This window comes from Triturus cristatus, chromosome 7, assembly GCF_964204655.1.
Source record: "Triturus cristatus chromosome 7, aTriCri1.1, whole genome shotgun sequence".
Taxonomy (NCBI): domain Eukaryota; kingdom Metazoa; phylum Chordata; class Amphibia; order Caudata; family Salamandridae; genus Triturus; species Triturus cristatus.
In genome coordinates, this window is record NC_140590.1 from 814,422,860 (window position 1) to 814,442,696 (window position 19,837).

Consider the following 19,837-nt stretch of genomic DNA (forward strand, 5'->3'; position numbering starts at 1 on the left):
CAGAATTTCCTCACGGGGCTCCTCACAATCTTCGGGCTTGGACCAGTACCGCTGAAGTCGCCCCACGTTGAGCGCCAGTTGAAGAACCGGGGTTTAACCCAGCGGCGTCTGGGGCACGCCTAAGATCTTCGAGTTCACCTGTTTTGGGATACAGAGACACGGAATACTTCTGGATGGCATCAGAGACCAAGTTTATTAGCTGCAGCTAGTAACAGTGATCCTAGAAATACATCACGGTGTAAATTCTCAGGAGACTGCTCATTTTACTAAGGCGAGACGTCTCCTTTTATACCCAATATTCACATTATAAATGTACACCCACTGCACAAAATTCTAGCCAATAAAGTACATTTTCAAACAAAGTGTCACATAACAAAAACTCAATTTACAGTATCCCAACCCAAAAGTTAATTATTAGGAATGTCCCAAATTCAATCTCCAAAAGCCGGACAAACCTATAATTAAAAGCATAGGCCATGTAATGAAGAAACATAAAAAAAGAAACGGTAACAGATGCCGAACAAGATAAGGCATGTGCAAGGAAACTAAAAGTTAACGATTCCTGAACATTGATTGGCAATCTCAGACAAAGATCGATCAGGGAAATTGACTTTGCGGGGTCAGTTTCAGGTGCAGAGGTCAGTTTCTTACAGTTCATTTCAGAGTCAAAAAGAAACCTAGTTAATGTATACATGAACTAAGAAGGCCAGGCCACTTTATTCGCCAGGCTACCTTCACAGGCCTATGTGAGGGCAACACAAAATGGTGGCACAGAACAAAATGGAGTCAGACTCGAGAATTACAGAACCTCACGAGCGTGGGAAATATACCTCCCCGTGAGATTCTCAACGCGGGGAGGTCAGGTTTCTCATTGCGAGTTGTTGCGTATGCTCGCGACCGCTCGCAATGAGAAACTACCAGTCCACGTTGAGAAAGCTGCCGCTCGAGTAAAAATCTACTCGAGTGTCAGAAAACTACAGCTCGCACTGTGCAAGATTCCGTTTTCAATGATTGCACAGTGCCGGATGCTTGTCTGCACTGTGCAATCATTGAAAACAACATCTTGCACAGTGCGAACAGGGTACTGCGCAGTTCGCAAAGTGCTACGCGTAGCTCGCGTAGTGCGAAGTGCACTTTGCATAGCTACGCGTAGCTACGCGTAGCGCTACTTCACGAACTACGCCCAGGGTTAATTATTTTTTATAGGGGAGAACGAAAAGTAAAATGTTCATTATGACTGGCCTATGACCAGGTATATGTAAAGTATGCAACTAAAATTCAATGGAAGATGCTGCTTTTATTTGGCCACCTAATGCATCAACAGCAGTGCAACAATGGATCTATTCTACCACTTCAGCTATACCAGCAGAGCATTGCCCCAGCACAGAATAGGGTTTATGCGGGGCAGAGACAATAGAAGCAATGACCATTCGGTGTGCACTGCAACGTTGCTGTGCCAGTGACTTTTTAAAGTGCACCTGGGATGTATTTAAATTCTATATTTCGAAATGACACATAATGCCTTTTTCTGTATGTGGGATGTCTTCCTTCAGAGATATGCACTGTCGTGTTGATATTTCTGCTGCTGGGACTCACAGTGCCTCTCTAGCCAGGCCCTCATTATGCAATGATGTCCCAAAGATATCATAAGAGCTCTTCCTATGCTCCTCTATCCTGACCTCCTGTATGCACTAGTATCACAACAGAGAAGCATCTGCAGAGTTTTCTCAGTGCCCGTCCGTTCTGACCTACTATACACTGCTGTGCCAATCCCAACGTTCTTAATTTCTCTGCCAAGGTAGCTCTCTGCTGTCCTGTGAAGCGCCGCTATGCTAGCAGTGAGACATGCACAGGCTCAGGAGTACCCCCGGTACTGAGAACTGCGGTAATCAGTTCCTGTAATCACAGCTCTCCCTGGTTTTCAAAGTGCTTTTGTTGCCATGTGTAGAAGAAAGCCGCATCTCACTTCTGGCCTATCCAGTGATGGGACTCTGGAGCATTCCCTTGAACTCTTGCCAAGCATGTTGCCTGAGCTAGTTAGATGATACTCTGTGGCCACCTGAAAATGTTCTGGCTACATTTGTTATGAAATGTCTTTATATATGCATCAAACATGACATTGGAAAACCACTGACTCTTTATACAAATACATAGGTCCTCTTTATGGATGGCCTAGAGAAATGGGGAGGGGGGCATCCCTCTTACTCCAGAGCTACCGATACTGTGGGTACCTGTAACTCCGTGGTTGGAAAGTGTGATCCATTATGGGCTGGGCTCTCATGGACCACTAAGAAAAGATGCATAGCCAGAGAAATCAAGAATTGCGCACCCGGGGGCATATTAACAACAGACATATCGCCGCTTTACTGGCGCATAGCGCTGGAAAAGCAGCGATCATAACTTTGTGATATTTACAATGCGCTGCTAACATGCATTAGCGCATGTTAGCAGCAGTTTACCTAACGCCTCGCCTTGCATCGTTAATTAGATGCAAAGTAGGCGTTCCTGAGTAAAACAGCAGTGCAATACACGTTGACACGGCTTCGCCAAATTATCAAGCCAGCAGCGGACCCGCTAAGTGATGCCTGAACTCGCGCTAAGCCCACATTATCGCCTGATTTTAACGTCTGCAAAAAAGCACACCTAGCATTATGTGGTTAAATCCACACTTCAGTATCAGCGAGCTGTGCCATTATCGCTGATCACTTATCTCCGGATTTCACGCACTGAAGGGGTTTTTGGCCGCTATGACTGGATTTTATATCACCAATGCGCAAAGCGTTGGTAATACAGCGCTATCAAGGCGATAAAATCCAGCGATAGCCGGCAACAGGAAAAAACGCGCTAAGTGCATTTGACGATAATTATCGCTACGTGTTTTTATTATGCCCCCCCAGTGCCTTATGTAAATCCGAATTTTCCCCCCGTTTTTCTGCTAGAGATTTCATGTAATTGGAGCAGGTGAACTAAACTGGAGAAAGGATATGAGTTGCTGTATGGGTGGATAATTCTGGACTTGCGGCGCTACTATTGTTAAGGCCCAATTTTATATGTGGCACAATCCTCGTAAATGGCTACACCCAAGAGCCATTGAAAAGATAAGGTTTAAGAAACGGTGGAGGGTAGTGCCTTCTTGAATGGTCCACGTCAATGGATAATCAACATCAAGAACATTGCTCGAAAGGGAATCGTTTGTGTTGTTTTTATTCGTATTATTGTCACAGGAATGTAAATATCAATCGTGAAAGAAAAAGCAAGGAGCCGACACGTGTTTCGCCCTAGTGGCCCATTGGCCGTGGGCTTTTTCAAGGCAGTTAGAAGTAATCGTCAGGGTCTTCCTGTGGATGTAGGAAAAACAATCTCTGCGGTCTCGGGGAAGTCGAATGAAATGAACTGTCAGATAGATTCCGAATCTATCTGACAGTTCCGAACCTTGAAAAAGCCCACGGCCAATGGGCCACTAGGGCGAAACACGTGTCGGCTCCTTGCTTTTTCTTTCACGATTGATATTTACATTCCTGTGACAAAAATACGAATAAAAACAACACAAACGATTCCCTTTCGAGCAATGTTCTTGATGTTGATTATCCATTGACGTGGACCATTCAAGAAGGCACTACCCTCCACCGTTTCTTAAACTGGAGAAAGGCACCATGTGCATGAGACATTCACACACCTCGCAACTCCGATGGGGCTGTTGCCGACCCATTCAAACTTGGTTCAACTTGTAATGAGGGTCATAATCTGGCAACTTGAAGGAATGTACGCAAGCTCATAGACAAAACAAAACACATATTCGAAAACGATGCATTCCTTTTCAAAGATGACCCGTGCCCTCCAGGTGTACGCCCATCTTGTATATGTATGTTCCCAATACAATAGTACAAAGAAACAAACAGGGAAAATCATTGTCAGAAAGAGGGCACTACCACTGGGACCAAGTCTGAGTCCTCTTATTAGAGTCTAGTTATAGGTGGGTATGAGAGAGATCATGACCTGTTGGGAAAAAAATATATATATATATATTCAGTTGCACTTTGTGGATTCTATATTGATGGCACCGTTGTCATTTGGAGAGCGTTTGAAAATCGATTACAAGAGTGCCTGGCATGTCTTCATAAAGGTTCCTATTGTGTAGTATAGTATAGGTTGTTCATTCACAGAAACCACAAATAGCTTTTTTTAGATTCAGTGCTTTTATATTATAGAAGATTAAAGCCATTGGTTCATATATAGAAAATCCATACTAACATGCCATTTCAGGACACCCAGGTAAAGGCAGATAGTTACGTTGACAAGAGGAAATTTACTAAAATTAGGAGTTTTCTTCGCAATGGAAATCTGGAGGAAAGTTTAAGAAAACAATAGTGAAAATATTGAGCTGGCTTAACCGGTCACATTTAGAGAAAACCAATCATGTGTAAAATTTACTCAAACTAATCTGAGTCAAGGAGCATGGGCCCATCTAGGTAATCTCTTGAAATGGGGCGTGGGTGGAGGGGGATGGCAGGTGGCCGGGGTGGGGTGGGGTCTCGGCAATAAGTGTCCTTGCTGAGCTCAGCGCTGGGCTCGTGGCCGGGGCCTGGCAGGACGCTCTGGAGCCCAGACTGCGGGGAGCAGGAGGTTGAATGTGAGGCATGTTATGTCCCTGTGCCAGGCAACAACATGACAACTGCAACAAGGAAGAATTAAGGCAGTGGCAGTGCCATGATCATAACAAGCCAAGAAAACAAGACTGTGCCCGCCATGAGAGAATAAAATGACACCACTCTGGACTCACCCATTACATTTTCGGACGCTGATGGCGGGTCATAGAATAGTGCTCCCCACTCCTTTCTTCATAACCTTGGCACCGAAAGTATCAGGAGGGTGGAAGTAACCTCAGTTTACCTTGAGCCAGGAACCACCTCTAGGCATTGGATTGTGGGCCCTGGATAGTTGCCTGGTCAGGGCAACACTACACTTGTGGAGTCTCTTGACTGTGGCGCCCTCTCCATTAAGTGACCAACAATGCTATAGGCAGAACTACATGGCAGGCTGGATGAGCATAATTGAGAGCACCCCTTTGTTTGCCTGTGACTTATTTGACATGTGATTGCAAGCATTACTTATTTGTGGCTCTTCCTGCCCAGCTTCTTGAGTCTTTCGAGGTGAGGCATCTGGGAGCCATTGAGAGTTGAAGTTTGAAGAAGCCACAATCAGAAATGTGGGAATGCAGTCCAGATTGGCTGCTTCAGCCCCATGTTTGTCCCAAACTATTCTGGCGATCTCTAAACAAGAGGCACCCTAGACGCAGTCCATGAAAGATCTCATGCATCAGAAGGAAAGAGCGGTCAGATACGAACTTGCCCCAAGACAGACCTAGACACTCTAGACACTCTAGACTCTAGGCTCAGGCCCCTGCCAAGGAAGGCAGTACCCTGTTCTCATCAAAGAATTTAAAGTTGAAATGTACACCCTTCCCCAGAACATTGCAAAATCCATATCTTACTTAGACTGGAACCTACAACGTGGTGAGATGAGACTTGACCAAGGCAAAACCTTCAAGTAAGATCAAGCCCCTGAGCAGGATGCTCTTGTGGAGGTAGTTTAACCAGTGGATGCGCAACAGTCCTAGACAAAGTTGGTGATTTTATCTACTACACTACGAGTCCCCCAAGATTTACTCTGAGATCCCCCAGGTAAAAGAGATGCTTGTCATCCCTCATGAGGTGGCTGTTGCTACTCAAGGGATGCAGTGGAATAAAACAGCAGGTCTGGATGGCTTCCCTACACCATTCTATAAATATTTCATACTATCCTGGCATATGCCTTGGCCAAATTATTCAATTACATAGGAGTATCTCAGAGGGCCACCCACTTAATGCTGAATGCTGTAATAATGGTGTCCCTAACCCAGAGATGGATCTCTTGAGCTATGGATCATATCCACGAATAGCTGTCCCTAATTATGATGTTAAACATCTTCATGAAGATTCTGGGTATTAAAATGAATCATGCCTGGCAACAGCTCTATTCTTCTATGGCGCCTCTAGTTTAGAAAATGACAGCTAATCAACTGATACACGTAATCACAGTCAAAGGCAATATGAATGAGCTTTGCACTGATGATATACTACGCTTCTTAATATATTCATCCAAATCCAGCCATCCCTGACATTTCCCAGATCCGCAGGATTCTAACTTGCTTTATGAACCACTGGCACTTCCCCTAGAAGTCACCATTGGACCCTAAAAGAGATTAATTCATGTCTTGTGCCCTTTCATTTGTGAGGGTAACTCTCCAAGGGTAGTGAGGGTAACACTATAAACTGAAGAGTGGACTAAGGGCTTCATTATGAGTTTGGCTGTCCATGAACCGCTGAATCCACTGTTCAACCGCCGCGAGCTCAGAGCTCTGATCGTCGTATTACGAGATTGGCGGATTGCTATTGCAAAGACCGCAACTGAACCGCAGACATTACCAGAACACCACAGACTGCTGGTGTCACGGTTGAGGGAAAGCAGCTGTCATAAGGCAGTACAGAGGAGCTTAACTGCCTCTGTATTCTGAGTTGGTCTTCTGATGAGTCGTTCACGCTGGTGGAACTGGCCTCTTCAAGTTGGCAGAAACAAAGGATTTGGGGTGTCATATACCCATTGACGGTAATGCCCACATATGGGCCAGACTCGGTAATGGGTAGATGGTATTTTTTCACATGTATCATGCATATATCTGCATTCGTCGCATATGCAATTGAAACACTGGCATCAATACATATGGAATATAAATCACCATTGTCGCAAGATCTCCGCAGCAACATTGCCCGCACCGTGGTAAACTCGTAATATGGTGGTCTTAAGAACACCAGTGCTGTGGTCTACTGGTGTCTGCAGATGCAGCGTTCAGGAGGTCATACCACCAAACTCGTAATCAGACCTTAAGTCTCCTAGATGTATCTTGCTACGTAAAATCAGCCCAATTTTGACAAGTGGAGCCTGATGGAAAGGAAATGGATAATAGTAGAGGAGGTGATCTCCACCGATCCATTGCAACACTTACTTTGGTTGCCTCCTTGTAATAAACCAGGTAGGGCAAAATTTCTATTCATTGTTCATACACCGTTTGAACATTGGGAGTGCCTGATCGGTACTGGCCGGGCCACAATTTTTCCATGCCCCCTACACTATTGACGCATAACCCAGATTTTCTGCCAGAGAGCTAAGACCCACTATTTTTACAGCCTGATGGCAGGGACCCACATAGACTTTATTACTTCCTCAATATTGGTGACTTGTTGACCACTGAAGTTAGCCCCTCCCCATAGAGTTGATAGATTTAGAAAGCTACATGTTCTCCACTGGGCGGGGACGGGTGAGAGATGTGTCCAGGAGGCCGCAAACTAAATATGAGTCCCTCACCTAAAACCGCATTAGATGATGGACCTGATACCATGCATCACAATTACATGTCCAAGTTGGAAAAAGAACTGGATCAAGAGATAGAGGAAGAAATTTGGGAAGCCAAAAGGCAGAGGGTTTCAAAGAGCTCCATCTGTACCAAATACTAGGAACATGCTCTTAAGGTTCTGACCCCTGTTAGGCTTTGGGCCATGTTCGTACCAGTCGATGTATGCTGCAGGGGTTGCCAGACGAGGGATATGATGACACATATCTGGTGGTCTTGCCCGCAGGTTCAAACGATTTGGGTGCTTTGAATAAATCTCATAAAAGGAACTATCGGAATTACCCTTCCACTGAACTCAGCAGTGGTTTTGGTGAGAGAGAGAAGACAGGATATATCCAATGCACTTGCCTATGAGACATCTCCTCTCCTTAGCACCCTCTGTTGGAAGCAGACGACCCCTCCACTGGTAGGTTTATGGTGGACAAAGATCTGGCATATCTATGCCATGGAAAAATGGACTCCATTGTTAGTTGACTGAATGCTTACATTTGAAAGAATATGACATACTTTTAAGGCATATATCAAAACTCAAGTAGGTGTTTGCCAAATGGTATAATGTGTCCCCGACATGGTGAGAAATAGTCACCATCATCAAATGTCTGGCTCCTCTGTGCAGGAGACCTCGGACCTGGACAACGCACCTGGCATTAATTGATCCAGAAGGCCTGTCGACGACCAACCTCCCGTGTCCTTTGGGGGACTCCACAGGTCTTGTAAGCCTGATGTGTATTATAATATAGCACTGCTTTTTGTGTCATGGCCCTACACCCAGCTCCCACTGACACTCCTCACTGGGGACCTTTCTCTCCTTCATTCTTGATACTTACACGCAATTATGTCTTATTTTTTCTTGATGGTATACTAGGTTTACTGTACGTTTTAGTATTGTTATTCAATAAGATTGAAATAAAGTGTGGTGGAAAAAAACACTTGTTCTTGACTAGAGTTCTGGGTCTAGAGAGGATCCAGCTCAGGCTGTGTTGCTCAGACTATTGCTCTGGCACAGTGCGAGCCCTGATCCAGGTCACTCATACCAGAGGAGTGATGAGGCACTCACATAGTCCTGTTCCTGACCTCCTGCATAGCTTAATGTGTTGCTTCTGCTGCCAGAACAGAGTAATGCAGACCTATTGAGAGGCACACAGAGGCCTACATCATGAACAACCCGTTCTGGGACCTTCTAACCCCCATCAGCAAGCGTGTGCTCACTCAGGTGTTTACTCAGCAGAGTGACTGACCAAAAAAACTGTTCCTTTTACAGTTCTCTCACATTTTAAGTAGTAACATCCATGATAGGTCTATTGACATTAAACATTTTACGTGCGTTTAATAAAAATAATGCACTTGAATTTTAATGTTTGGTTGACATCATCAACCCACAAAGTGTGCTGCTGTAAATCCCAGTCAAAGTCATGATTGGAAAGGTTGATAACTCTCTGTGGTTCACTGACGTTTCTTGAATATGCTGGCATTCCTTTTGAAAATATGCAAGTGCTGAAATATTTCTATTTTTCCCTTATCATAGGTACTTCTTTCTAGTGACAAAGAGCCTCACACCTGTAACAGTGCGCGTCACCCCATGTGAATCACCCCTCTCCTGGAGACTGAGCTTCCTGCAGATGCCCTCAGACGCCTTCAGAGGTGGCACAGGTACCCACTCAATATTGCCATTATTATACAAGAAACTTTGCTCAAGACTTTGGTCATTTACGTTTATGTGACACATCTTTTGAAATGTGTCCTTTTGTTTTGTAAGATCAAATCTTACACCTACTTATTACAGACAGACAGTAACCCACTGTAAAGGACTACTGGACAGAAACTGGAGACCTGTTTTGATCAATTATCCAATTGATGTCGGCTTATGGGTAATTGGACAGTGTTGAACATGTTACAAGTTCATTTCATACCTGAAATAACCAGGGCCACTGGAATTATGTGGAAGGGAAGGACTACATTTTGCATCAGGGTTTACAAGTTCAGTTCATATCTGATATAACTAGAGGCACTGAATTTATACAGCAGGGAAGGACCAAATTATGTGTCTGAGTTTACTAAATTATGCAGCAAGAAAAGGTCAATTCTGCGGCGTGGGCGGTGATTTCAACTGTCATTTTGAGCCACTCATGGACTCGATCATGGGTGGCCCAGATTACGTTGATTCACTGTGGGTGATTCCCCAACCATTGACCCCTTGGGTCAAGGTTTGGACCCCGTTAGTTCTACAACTGCAGTCATTTGTGCTTACAACCTCACTACGAGCCTGCAACGGGAGAGTGGAACCTGACAGACCGGGGAATGCAACATTTAATCGGCATAATCAGTCCTCGATAATTGATTACATCTTTTTAGAGGCTAGGCACTGGGACAAGGTGTACGAGTTTAGAGTTATTGAAAGAACTGATAGTGACCATAATGCCCTGGTACTCTCACTCAGGATAGGGAGCTTTGGGCTTAAATGTCAAACCTTAATTGAACACTCTGCCATTGCCCCTTTAATTATAACAAACTGTAGACGAAGAGTTAAATGGCTAGACTTCCAGATGTCCGATTCTAAGTTAGCTGCCTTATATAAGATCATTATCCCTTTTATTGAAGAAATGGGAAAAGTCGGTCATCTAGGCAGGGCATCAGAAATCCATGTCAACTTGGTAGCAGCAATTAAGGATATTCTTTGCCCTGAGAGAAGGGCCAATCGCCCACGGACCTCGTCCCCCCAGTGGTACAATGCTTTCTGTCGGGCCACCAGGAAGGCTCTCTGTAGAGCCTTAAAAACTAATAATAGGGAAGCCATTAAGCTACATCGTTCTGCGTATAAGAAGGCGCTTAGTGACGCCAAAAAGGATTGGGAAGTTGAAAAGTGGGCGAATCTGGGCTCTGCACTTGGTAACAATAACTCTAAACTATTTTGGACTATAGTAGCTTCTGGACTTAGTGGCCATAGTTTGGCCCCTGCCCCCAATATTGCCCCCTCCGTTTGGGAAAGCCATTTCTGTGCCCTTTATGGCACTTCTGAGTGTGGTGTTATGGCTATTGATGCCACTGAACTTCAGCAACTCCATAGTGCTAATGGATTTGAAGAATCTGTTCGGTCCACTGTTGTTAGCCAATGCCCTTCACTAGATGAATTAATTACCTTGCGTGAGGTTGAGATTGCTCTAGGAAATTTGCTCCCAGAAAAAGCTCCCGGTTTGGATAAACTGCCTGGGGACCTGTTTGGGACACAACCAAAAATCTGGGCTCCTTATCTAGTCACCTTATTTAACGGCATTTTGGTGGGCGATGACCTGCCGCCCACTTGGCTAGGAGCCGAAATTGTGCCGATTCTTAAAAAGGGCTGCCCTTTAACCCCCTCAAATTATAGACCCATCAGCCTAATTGATACATCACAAAAGCTGATGGGGAGGGTTATTTTGGATAGGATCCTCGGGTGGATCGAGGAAAAGGGGATACTAACTACGCTCCAAGCAGGATTCAGGTCTGGTATTTCTACATTAGACCAGATATTCCGCCTGCAGGTCCTGTACTGGAAAACAGCTAAGGTGGAGGGTGGCAGCCTCTACCTGGTATTTGTGGACCTGCGGGCGGCTTTTGACCTGGTCCCACGTGGGAAACTTTGGAAAGTCCTTGCGGAGATGGGTCTCCCGCCCTATTTGTTAGCCATTCTTTCGAGGTTTCACCTAAATAATTTTGCACAGGTTAGGTCTGGAAGGAATGGAGAACTCACAGACCAATTTCCAGTTTTGAAAGGAGTTCGCCAAGGGTGCGTTTTGGCACCTACCCTTTTCAGCCTTTATATTAACGGCCTTATTGAATATTTGAATGGTGTGCCCAATATTGATGCCCCTAGATTGGCCACAGGTAGAGTGCCCGCTCTGATGTTCGCGGAAGACACACTCTTGTTGTCTAGAACATCATCGGGCATTCAAAAAACCCTTGATGGTTTTGTAGAATTTTGCCATCTCCGGGGGTTGGAAATCAATATAGGAAAAACAAAGTTTATGATTTTCAACCCCCCAAAACGTACTCGCCCAAACCCTGTACTCTTTGGTAGCCCCTTGGAAAGGGTCAAAACGTTCATATATTTGGGTGTTACCCTCTCAGAGAAATTTGATTGGCATAAACAGATTGTTAGATCTACGCTTAGGCTCACCCAGCTAGCAGGGGGACTAACTAAAGTTTTTAAGGAATCCACCTTTAGGCCAGTTTCTCCTGCACTTACAATATACAGCCATCAAGCAAGAATGTCAGCAATCTATGGGGCTGAACTCTGGGGGCATATGCAGACCCAGATTCTCGATCTTAAAAGGGTGGAGCAGTCTTTTGTCAGAAACTTGATTGGTCTACCGCCTAGTACACCGTTGATCCCTCTTAGACTTGATCTTGAGTTAACCCCAATAGAGGAGATAATAGGCGCTAGACCAATCATGTACTGGAAGAGGCTGTAGTCTGTCCCTGAATTGCCCGACTATAGAGCTGAATTCTTTGAGATTTGGCCTATTCTTAGATCTAAAGTGATCCCTTGGCTTAGGCATATTAGTGCAGTTTGTACTCGGCTTGGCTTCCCTGCATTATGGGACGCTCCGGAGACCAACTGTGCTGGGATATCTAGGAATATACTCCTTTCTCACATCCACACGTTAAACCATCAGACGTTAATGAGTTCCTCTTCCTTGGGTAGGTTATCATCTGAGTTCCTCCTAATAAAAACAGAGCCTAGGGCCGAGGATTTTATGGATTTAATTGAACCCCCAGCTGCTCGTAAGCTGTATATTCAGCTACGTTATGGTACTCTTCCCGTAAGATCTTTTACTTCTAAGTGGACTAAATCGAGCACTGCAGTTTGCCCTGCATGCACCTACCATACTGAGAACATTTCTCATGTTTTGTTTTTTTGTCCTGCCTACTTTGTATTTAGAAAACGCTGGCTGATTCCTATTTGCAGGAATCTGGGATTCTTGCACTATACACAGGCTTGCAGGATATTGATTTATGACACTCATCCTCCCATTGTGTTTGCAGTTTCCCGTTATTTGTTGTATATGTGGCGTATTAGGCAGAACTTCTTAACTTAATTATTTTAAATGTCTTTTGTTGTTTTTTTTTTTATTATGCTTTTGTACTTTTTATGGTCTGTCGACCGAAATAAAGTTATTACAACAACAACAACAAGTTCATTTCATACCTGAAATAACCAGGGCCACTGGAATTATGTGGAAGGGAAGGACTACATTTTGCATCAGGGTTTACAAGTTCAGTTCATATCTGATATAACTAGAGGCACTGAATATATAGAGCAGGGAAGGACCAAATTATGTGTCTGAGTTTACTAAATTATGCAGCAAGAAAAGGTCAATTCTGCGGCGTAAAGCAGCACATTTTATTGTACTGTTACTGCATAGTTGTGTCAGTTTTTCACACGTTATCACTGTCTGGGCAAAGCTTTCAGTTCATTAGTACCATATAAATATCCAAATACAATAATGAGCAACTGAAAGACAATTAGTCAACGTTTGTGTAGGTCCTTTCACCAGTGGCAAGATATGTCACAGCTATTTAACAACTTTTTGTTAAAATTTGCAGATTATGCTGCAGATGAATCCATAATTATGCAAAAACACACACAGCTGCTGTAGAATCTCGTAATTCCAGTGGCCCTGGATTTAGCCCAGCACTTTTATTTTCTGTGACCCTGTAGTTTTTACCTCAACTTGGCCCATGCCACTGTAACACAAGCTTTATCATTAAAAAAAAAACATATTTTAAGTGCATTAGGAAGTCAATGTTCAGGCAGTGTTAAGAGTGGTGCTGTGTTACATACCATGTCAGATGCAACAGTATATGCATTGAAAGTGCCATATTTTTTTAACAATGAAGTGTTTGATAATGGCATTGGATTTCAATTGAAAATTGTACAATAGAAACTCAAAAACAGAGAGTTGTGCCTCACTGATTACTTCCACCAAATGAGAAGATTTGTGTATAATTACCCGTCTTGATTGTACCCCAAAAAGGTAGGATAGTCACACATGATTGAAGAAGTCTATGCATTTGTCATTTTGTATATAATTGTCTAAGCTAAGCTTGCATTCAGGATTCATCAGCAGCAATATACTTTTCTGTCTCTAACTGCCCCCCATCAAGGACCAAATATACAGAAGAATAAGATGTCCAGTGGTAGAGGCAGGGAGCGTGGAATGAGACAGAAGAGGTAACAGAGACACAGGACTCCACAACTGCTCCCTTATAACTTATAAGTATGAAGTGAAACTCTGCAAGACAAAAATATATTTTAAGTGTCTTGACATTCAGACAACTAAGCATAACTGTAGTTGTGAATGCATATACCTGAGCACTCTCTGATGGGTGATTCCTGAAAACTAAACACACATACAAAAGGTATCTCAAGCATACATGTCCATTAGTGCTTCTCCCTGAATTCAAGATAATTACCTCAAACTTCATCACTACACAATCTGTGGTGAAGAATGAGTTATAGTTTGTTCTAGACTTTTTTTAAAGCTATAAAATAACCAATACCATTAATAACTTTTGTAGTATTTCCCTTTCTGAGCTCACTTTGGCTCTCCCTTTGTTACACGTATTAGCAGCTTTAGACTGCCTTTGCTTTCTCACAGTCACTCATAATACATTTGCATTTGTGACATGATATTAGATATTAGAAATACGCTGTACATGTTCTTTGTTATTTAGTGACTCTTCTTGGGATTTAGTCTGAATACTTTGTACACGATCGAACAACATGGTATACTATTTCCTAGTGCCCGGTCAGCAACATCTCCTAACGTTTATAGGCATAACATAGAAGCACAGCTGCAGTTTTTTAACATAATAGTTCTTATCTCATAAACTGTGTCTCGTCCCCTTGGAGAGCAGAGGGGAGAATTCCAGCTGAGAGGCCTGTCTTGGTATGGCGGCAGCAGTCTTGCGTAAACTGTTTACACTCACGATGCAAACCACCTAACTACACACCAGGTTTGGGGTCCGGTGCTAAACCCCGATATCACTAATAAACCACTGTGCTCACATAGTGAGAGTAGCCCTAGATAGACATATTAGTTGCCATGGTTGGGCTTTTCATTGTATGCCGTCATCTAGTAATGTTGATTATGTGGCTCAGTGGTATTTGTCTACTAATTGCAGCACACCTACTTCAAAATAGACCGATAGCTTCAATAAATATATTGTAAACTTTCTTCATGTCTTTTCTTTTTATACTATGGACAAGCAGGAGTAAGAACGAAAGTTTTCTCAAGGGAATTTGTTTTCACGGTTCCCTTGGGGACTAGAGGTTCACGGTCTAGGTTTGCCGAAATCTCCTGTTACTCTGGAAGGTTAGGAGTTCAGGTGAGGCACTGTGAGCTAGTCGGATTTGGGCCTACAGGAAGTCAGAATGTAGGGACTGAGTCTCTCTACTGTCTCTGTATGCAGTAGAGAGACTCAGTCCCTATGTTTTGACGTCCTGTTGTTCCAAGGCACAGTTATTTATAAACAGAATACCACTAACTTTTTTTCGTTTCCTTGTTTTGGTAATGATATGAGTTTACTGAAACTCTCATACCTTATAAATGACATTTTTGCATATGCGATAATCCCCTTCATGATTAACCCCTGTTCCTTCACAGGGTAACCTAGATAATAATCCCTTGTCTAAATAGTTCAATAAATGTTCAAGAGAATAGTTAGAAACTTCATGTTCATCCACTTCAGGATACTTTTCTGCAATCTAAATGTCCAGTCAAAAAATCCTTTGAAGATCAACGAGTCCTTGCAAGAAAATCAGAATCTATATAGTGAGGTCTTACTATAGCACGATTGCCTAGCAATGGGCGACATGAGGACGGGGTATATCTGATAAACCAGGATGGCTGCTATCTCTGTGGGATATGTGAGAGATTAGATTAAATCCAAACAGTGCCATCACTCGTTGATGGCTGCCAGCCTTTCCTTTGTTGAAAGGCACCTTGCGGCAAGCCGATTTGGAGTACTACCTCCATACGTATGGGCCACACAAATCTGAGCCTCCAGCCTTGCTTCCTGATGAAAATTCCCTGTCTGAGGTGTATCCAGAAAGTGCAGAATGCCAACAAACCATACTTCATCGAAGAAGGCCATGTGTTTCAGAAAAAGGAATGTTCAGCCCCAGCTCATGTGCAACACAAATCCCGGAGCACAGGCCTTATGATCTGACTAGAGTGCCATTATGGTGCCAGCAAGGTAAACATCCTTTGTCTTCCCTGGAAGGGTAATGACAGCCAAAGGTATGAAATACCGCAATGTGCCTTGCAGCATAACCACATCTCCCATGTGGAAATGAAATCTAGTCAATTATAAAATAGATTGGTACCCCTCTGACACTCAACTGAAAGATATGCAGTGAAAAAAGGTATAGGCTGGACCTGGGAGCTTGACAACGCTGCAACTCTGTGTAGGGTGCCCAAATTGATGCCAATTTAACGTAGTCTAAGAAGGGCTTATGGTACTGTCTCGCATCCTGCAGGGTGAACGAATATATATTATGATAGACTGTTGCCAACGGTTTCAAAGCACATTTTCTCTCCCAGTTACCCATAGGCGCATGCTAGCTTAGGTTGGCATTGTTTATGTATAGTGTTGCTTAGAGCATGACCTGAAAAAGTGAACACTTTGGTGAACATATCTTGGCCTTGCTTAATACTTTTGTTTTCTTGTTTCAGAGGATGCTAGACATCTGAATTCCATGAGACACCCTAAAAGCCAAGCTGTTTGGACACCCCAAGAATTATTTTCATATCAAGGCAATGGGGAGGAGTCCTATCGTACAGCTAGTAGCTCAGTTGGTCTTTACAGACTGGACATCATCTCAATGGAAAAGGACACAGAATATCAGCTATTCACATCCACAAGTGCAGAGACCCCGGCACATCCGCTGCCGCTACCCCTGGATCCCAGGATGATTGTAACATCTGTCGGGCTGAGGGAAGTGACGCTGGCCTGGAATCCGAGCCCAGCGGGCTCTGGCAGTGGTATTGAGTATTGTGTCTTTGTGAACAGGCTCCATAACTATAAAACACTGTGTGCGGTCGAAGCCAGCTCCAAGATAAGAACTGGGGAGCTTGGCCATACACTGGCATCAAGCTTAAGTTTAACTGACGCTGGCATGAAGATGACTTCCTTGAAGAACAACAATCAAGCGTTTAATGAATCCAACCCCTCAATCAGCATTCCAAGGAGCTCCCATGATGAAAACAAAAGAGAAGTGTGGGTTCCCAGAAGTAAGCCAGACATTAAGAGACTCTGTGTGGGTAACCAGACCAACGCCACAGTGACCAGCCTCAGACCTGGAAGACATTATTACTTTGATGTGTTTGCTCTGCATCCTGAGACAGGAGATAGCATGGCTTACACGGGGACCTTTGCTGAAACCAAAGCCAAAATAAAGCCTCGCGTCTTCGAGCTGAGAGCCGAAGAGATGACAGACATTTTTCTCATGAGTAAAGCGATAAAGGCATTGAGATTTCCGGCCAAACGTCTGAACGGACGCATAAGCCTTTTCATTCATTCCTGTCTCCATAAAGCTCGTCTGCAAATCACTCTCGGCCAGGAAACTATGGTCTCCCGAAGCATTGAGGGAGCTCATCGGTTTGACCTCATTATAGACCAAGAAGCTGTCTACACCATTCTACTGAAAGCCAATCACAAAGGTCCAAGCTTAGTCAAACTCTTACTGACGAGCAAGCCCCAGAACCTCCCATTCACTTCCATTCCCTCTGACACGCGCCTGAGAGTTTCTGATCACCCAGAAGCATGCTCTGCAGTTACCGTCAGATGGATAGGCTCATGGGGGGCCACCAAGTACTGCATCTACCTCAGAACTATTGAGGGGAGCATTGACTTGCGATTGATTAAGAAGCACCAGAATAGCTGCCTGGGTCCAGACTCAAGGCCCAAGACTGAAGTGGTGACCTGTCGTCAACTACAGGGATCAGAACTCCAGGAAGCACTGAAAGAGGAAAAGATCAAAGGCCTGAAGTCTGGGAAGATGTATCTCATGGACGTCTACATGTTTGGGCGCAACAATTACACTCTAAAATATCCTACCAGGATTGTAAAGACACAGGCATGCTGAGGTACTGTGGGTCTGCCCTGCTGCTGATCTTGTAGAGTAAATAGATGAAAATCTATTTTTGACTTTTTGAACTCGCTTGCCACAGAATGCACAGCTTGGCTGTGGTAATAAGTAATACAATTACTCGCTGCTTCCTACTTGCAGCTGCAGAGTTTTTCGTAGCTTTGTGGCATGTGTTAGTGTAACAGATATGCTTCATAAGAGTCCAGAGATTTTGTTCGATGGGATTATACAATGGTGGACAGTCAGAGTGTGCGGCAAAGCAATGTTTATGCATGCTCTCATTGTGTGAGATAGTCACTGGTTAAATGAAAAGGATAACACATGTTCTGCGACAGGAATCACAGGTTAAATACAAAACGGGAGGTGAAGGTGCTGTCTATGGTCAGATGAAACATGACACATTAAATACAGAATTAACCATTGCATTATCAGTGCACCACTTCATTTCTATAGAACGTAGTGTCAGTTTCGGTGGTGTCCAGCCAGCCCATCTGGAGTGTCCTGCACTTTGTACTCTGTTTACATCACCCAATCAATAGGAGTTGACTAACCATGCATTGTTTAGAGGTTCCTTCCTCATTCTGACTTAAAATCAGGCCTTATGAGATTATGTGCCTCTGTGGACACTACAAATTCCACACAGTATATATGATCTACTATTTAATATGTTAGCAATAAAGAGCTTCTAGCTCAGCTGTATCTAAAGTTAAATACAGGTGAACAAACATAGGGGCATATTGCCAAGCCCTATCGCCACTGGAGTGTCCCTTTTTTAATGGTCTGGTGGCGTACTGCCATTTTCAATATTTACAAGGTGGCGCTAAGCGACTTAGCGGGGCTGAACGCCACCTTGTATATATGTCCCTTTCCGAAGCAGTTCTCTGTGACACAGGGGCATGCAATGGGTGTTCTTGTGGGCATTCCACCGCAACACCCATTGCTTTTTGACGCTGCCCCAGATTCGTAAGGAGGTGTACATCTTTGGCAGCGCCAAAAACTAACGCCATGCAAGAGCAGGCGTTGGAATGACGCACGAGGAGAAATGCTTTTATTTCTCCTTGTTTTTTACTTTTTGTATGTGGGCTGCATTCTGCAGCACACATAGAAAGAGCATAAAGCCATTAATGATTATTTATGTTCAGGAAGGTGACCCTTCCTGCACATAAACAATCATTAAATAATGACAATTTGCTACTTGCAGAATGCAGAACACAGAGAAGTAACAAAAAGCCATTATGGATTGTTTATGTGCAGGAAACACAAATATTCATTCCCTGCAACACAGGGCACCCTTACACTATGGTGCAAGGATGTCTTTGTTGGCGGTAGGCAGCAAATTTTAGGGCCAGGGCTAAAAAAACACAGGGGTGCACCGTATTGTAGTAAATATGGCGCATCTCAGCATTTTGAAAATGTTGGACGGCGGCGTTGCCAAATTTGGCGCAGCTCTATGCTCCAACATTTTCTAGTAAATATGCCCCATATTATGTACTAAATGGCGCTAGTTATTACTTTCGACCACTTCACAAGCTCAACTTTGTATTCAGCTGTATAAACCCAAAGGTAACACTTATTTACATTTGTGACAGAGAGGAAGCTATCATTAAATAAAGAGAAGGAAAATCTATACAAGAGGGTAATGCGGGGATTAGGGAAATTGAGAGATGGGGACTGCGCCAATGGTAATTGACAGACCACTAAAATTTAGGGGGTTTTCCCGACTGCAGATAATTACATTCAACTAGTAAGAGTGAAAACAATAATTTATTCCTCGAGTTTATTTTCTCATTTGTACTTCTGACCGAGAGGGGGAAGATCAGTGCATTGTTGCAATGGTATTTGAAGGGCAACACTGAGTGATGCCAAGCATAAAAGCATACAAGAAACACGCTTTCTCATAAATAAACGGATAAACCTTCGCCTACTGATTAACTTGCTTTCTTTTATGCCAACAGTGTGCTGCTTATTTGTTCTACTCCTGCTATTGCAGTTGGGATTTTGTTACATAATTCCAGGAGTCATGATTATTATAATTTGTCATCGGTTATTTGGAAACTCTATGACATTTCATTATTATTATTACACTAATTATTTTAAAGATGTTCCCTGTAACCCTGATAAGATGGTGGTGGCCCTGAAAGTGTGCTCTAAGTCTCCTTTAATGACAGACTGAGTGGTGACAGGTATCTTTTCCAATCCACTTATCCATTTCACTCTGCAGACTGCACATGTGTACTGTGTTCTATTGGAACTATTTC

At 43.6% G+C, this 19,837-nt stretch overlaps 1 protein-coding gene across 1 annotated transcript in view; it reads left to right on the plus strand.

Annotated features, from left to right (window-relative positions):
• The window catches only part of LOC146810636 (protein NDNF-like), a 75,452-nt gene extending 55,954 nt beyond the window's left edge, over positions 1-19,498 (plus strand). The window contains exons 3-4 of the mRNA XM_085617694.1: positions 8,973-9,097; positions 16,165-19,498. Of these exons, the coding sequence (XP_085473820.1) occupies positions 8,973-9,097; positions 16,165-17,576 (1,537 nt within the window). The 3' untranslated portion in view covers positions 17,577-19,498. The remainder of the gene's footprint in view (positions 1-8,972; positions 9,098-16,164) is intronic.
• The last annotated feature ends 339 nt before the right edge of the window (positions 19,499-19,837 follow it).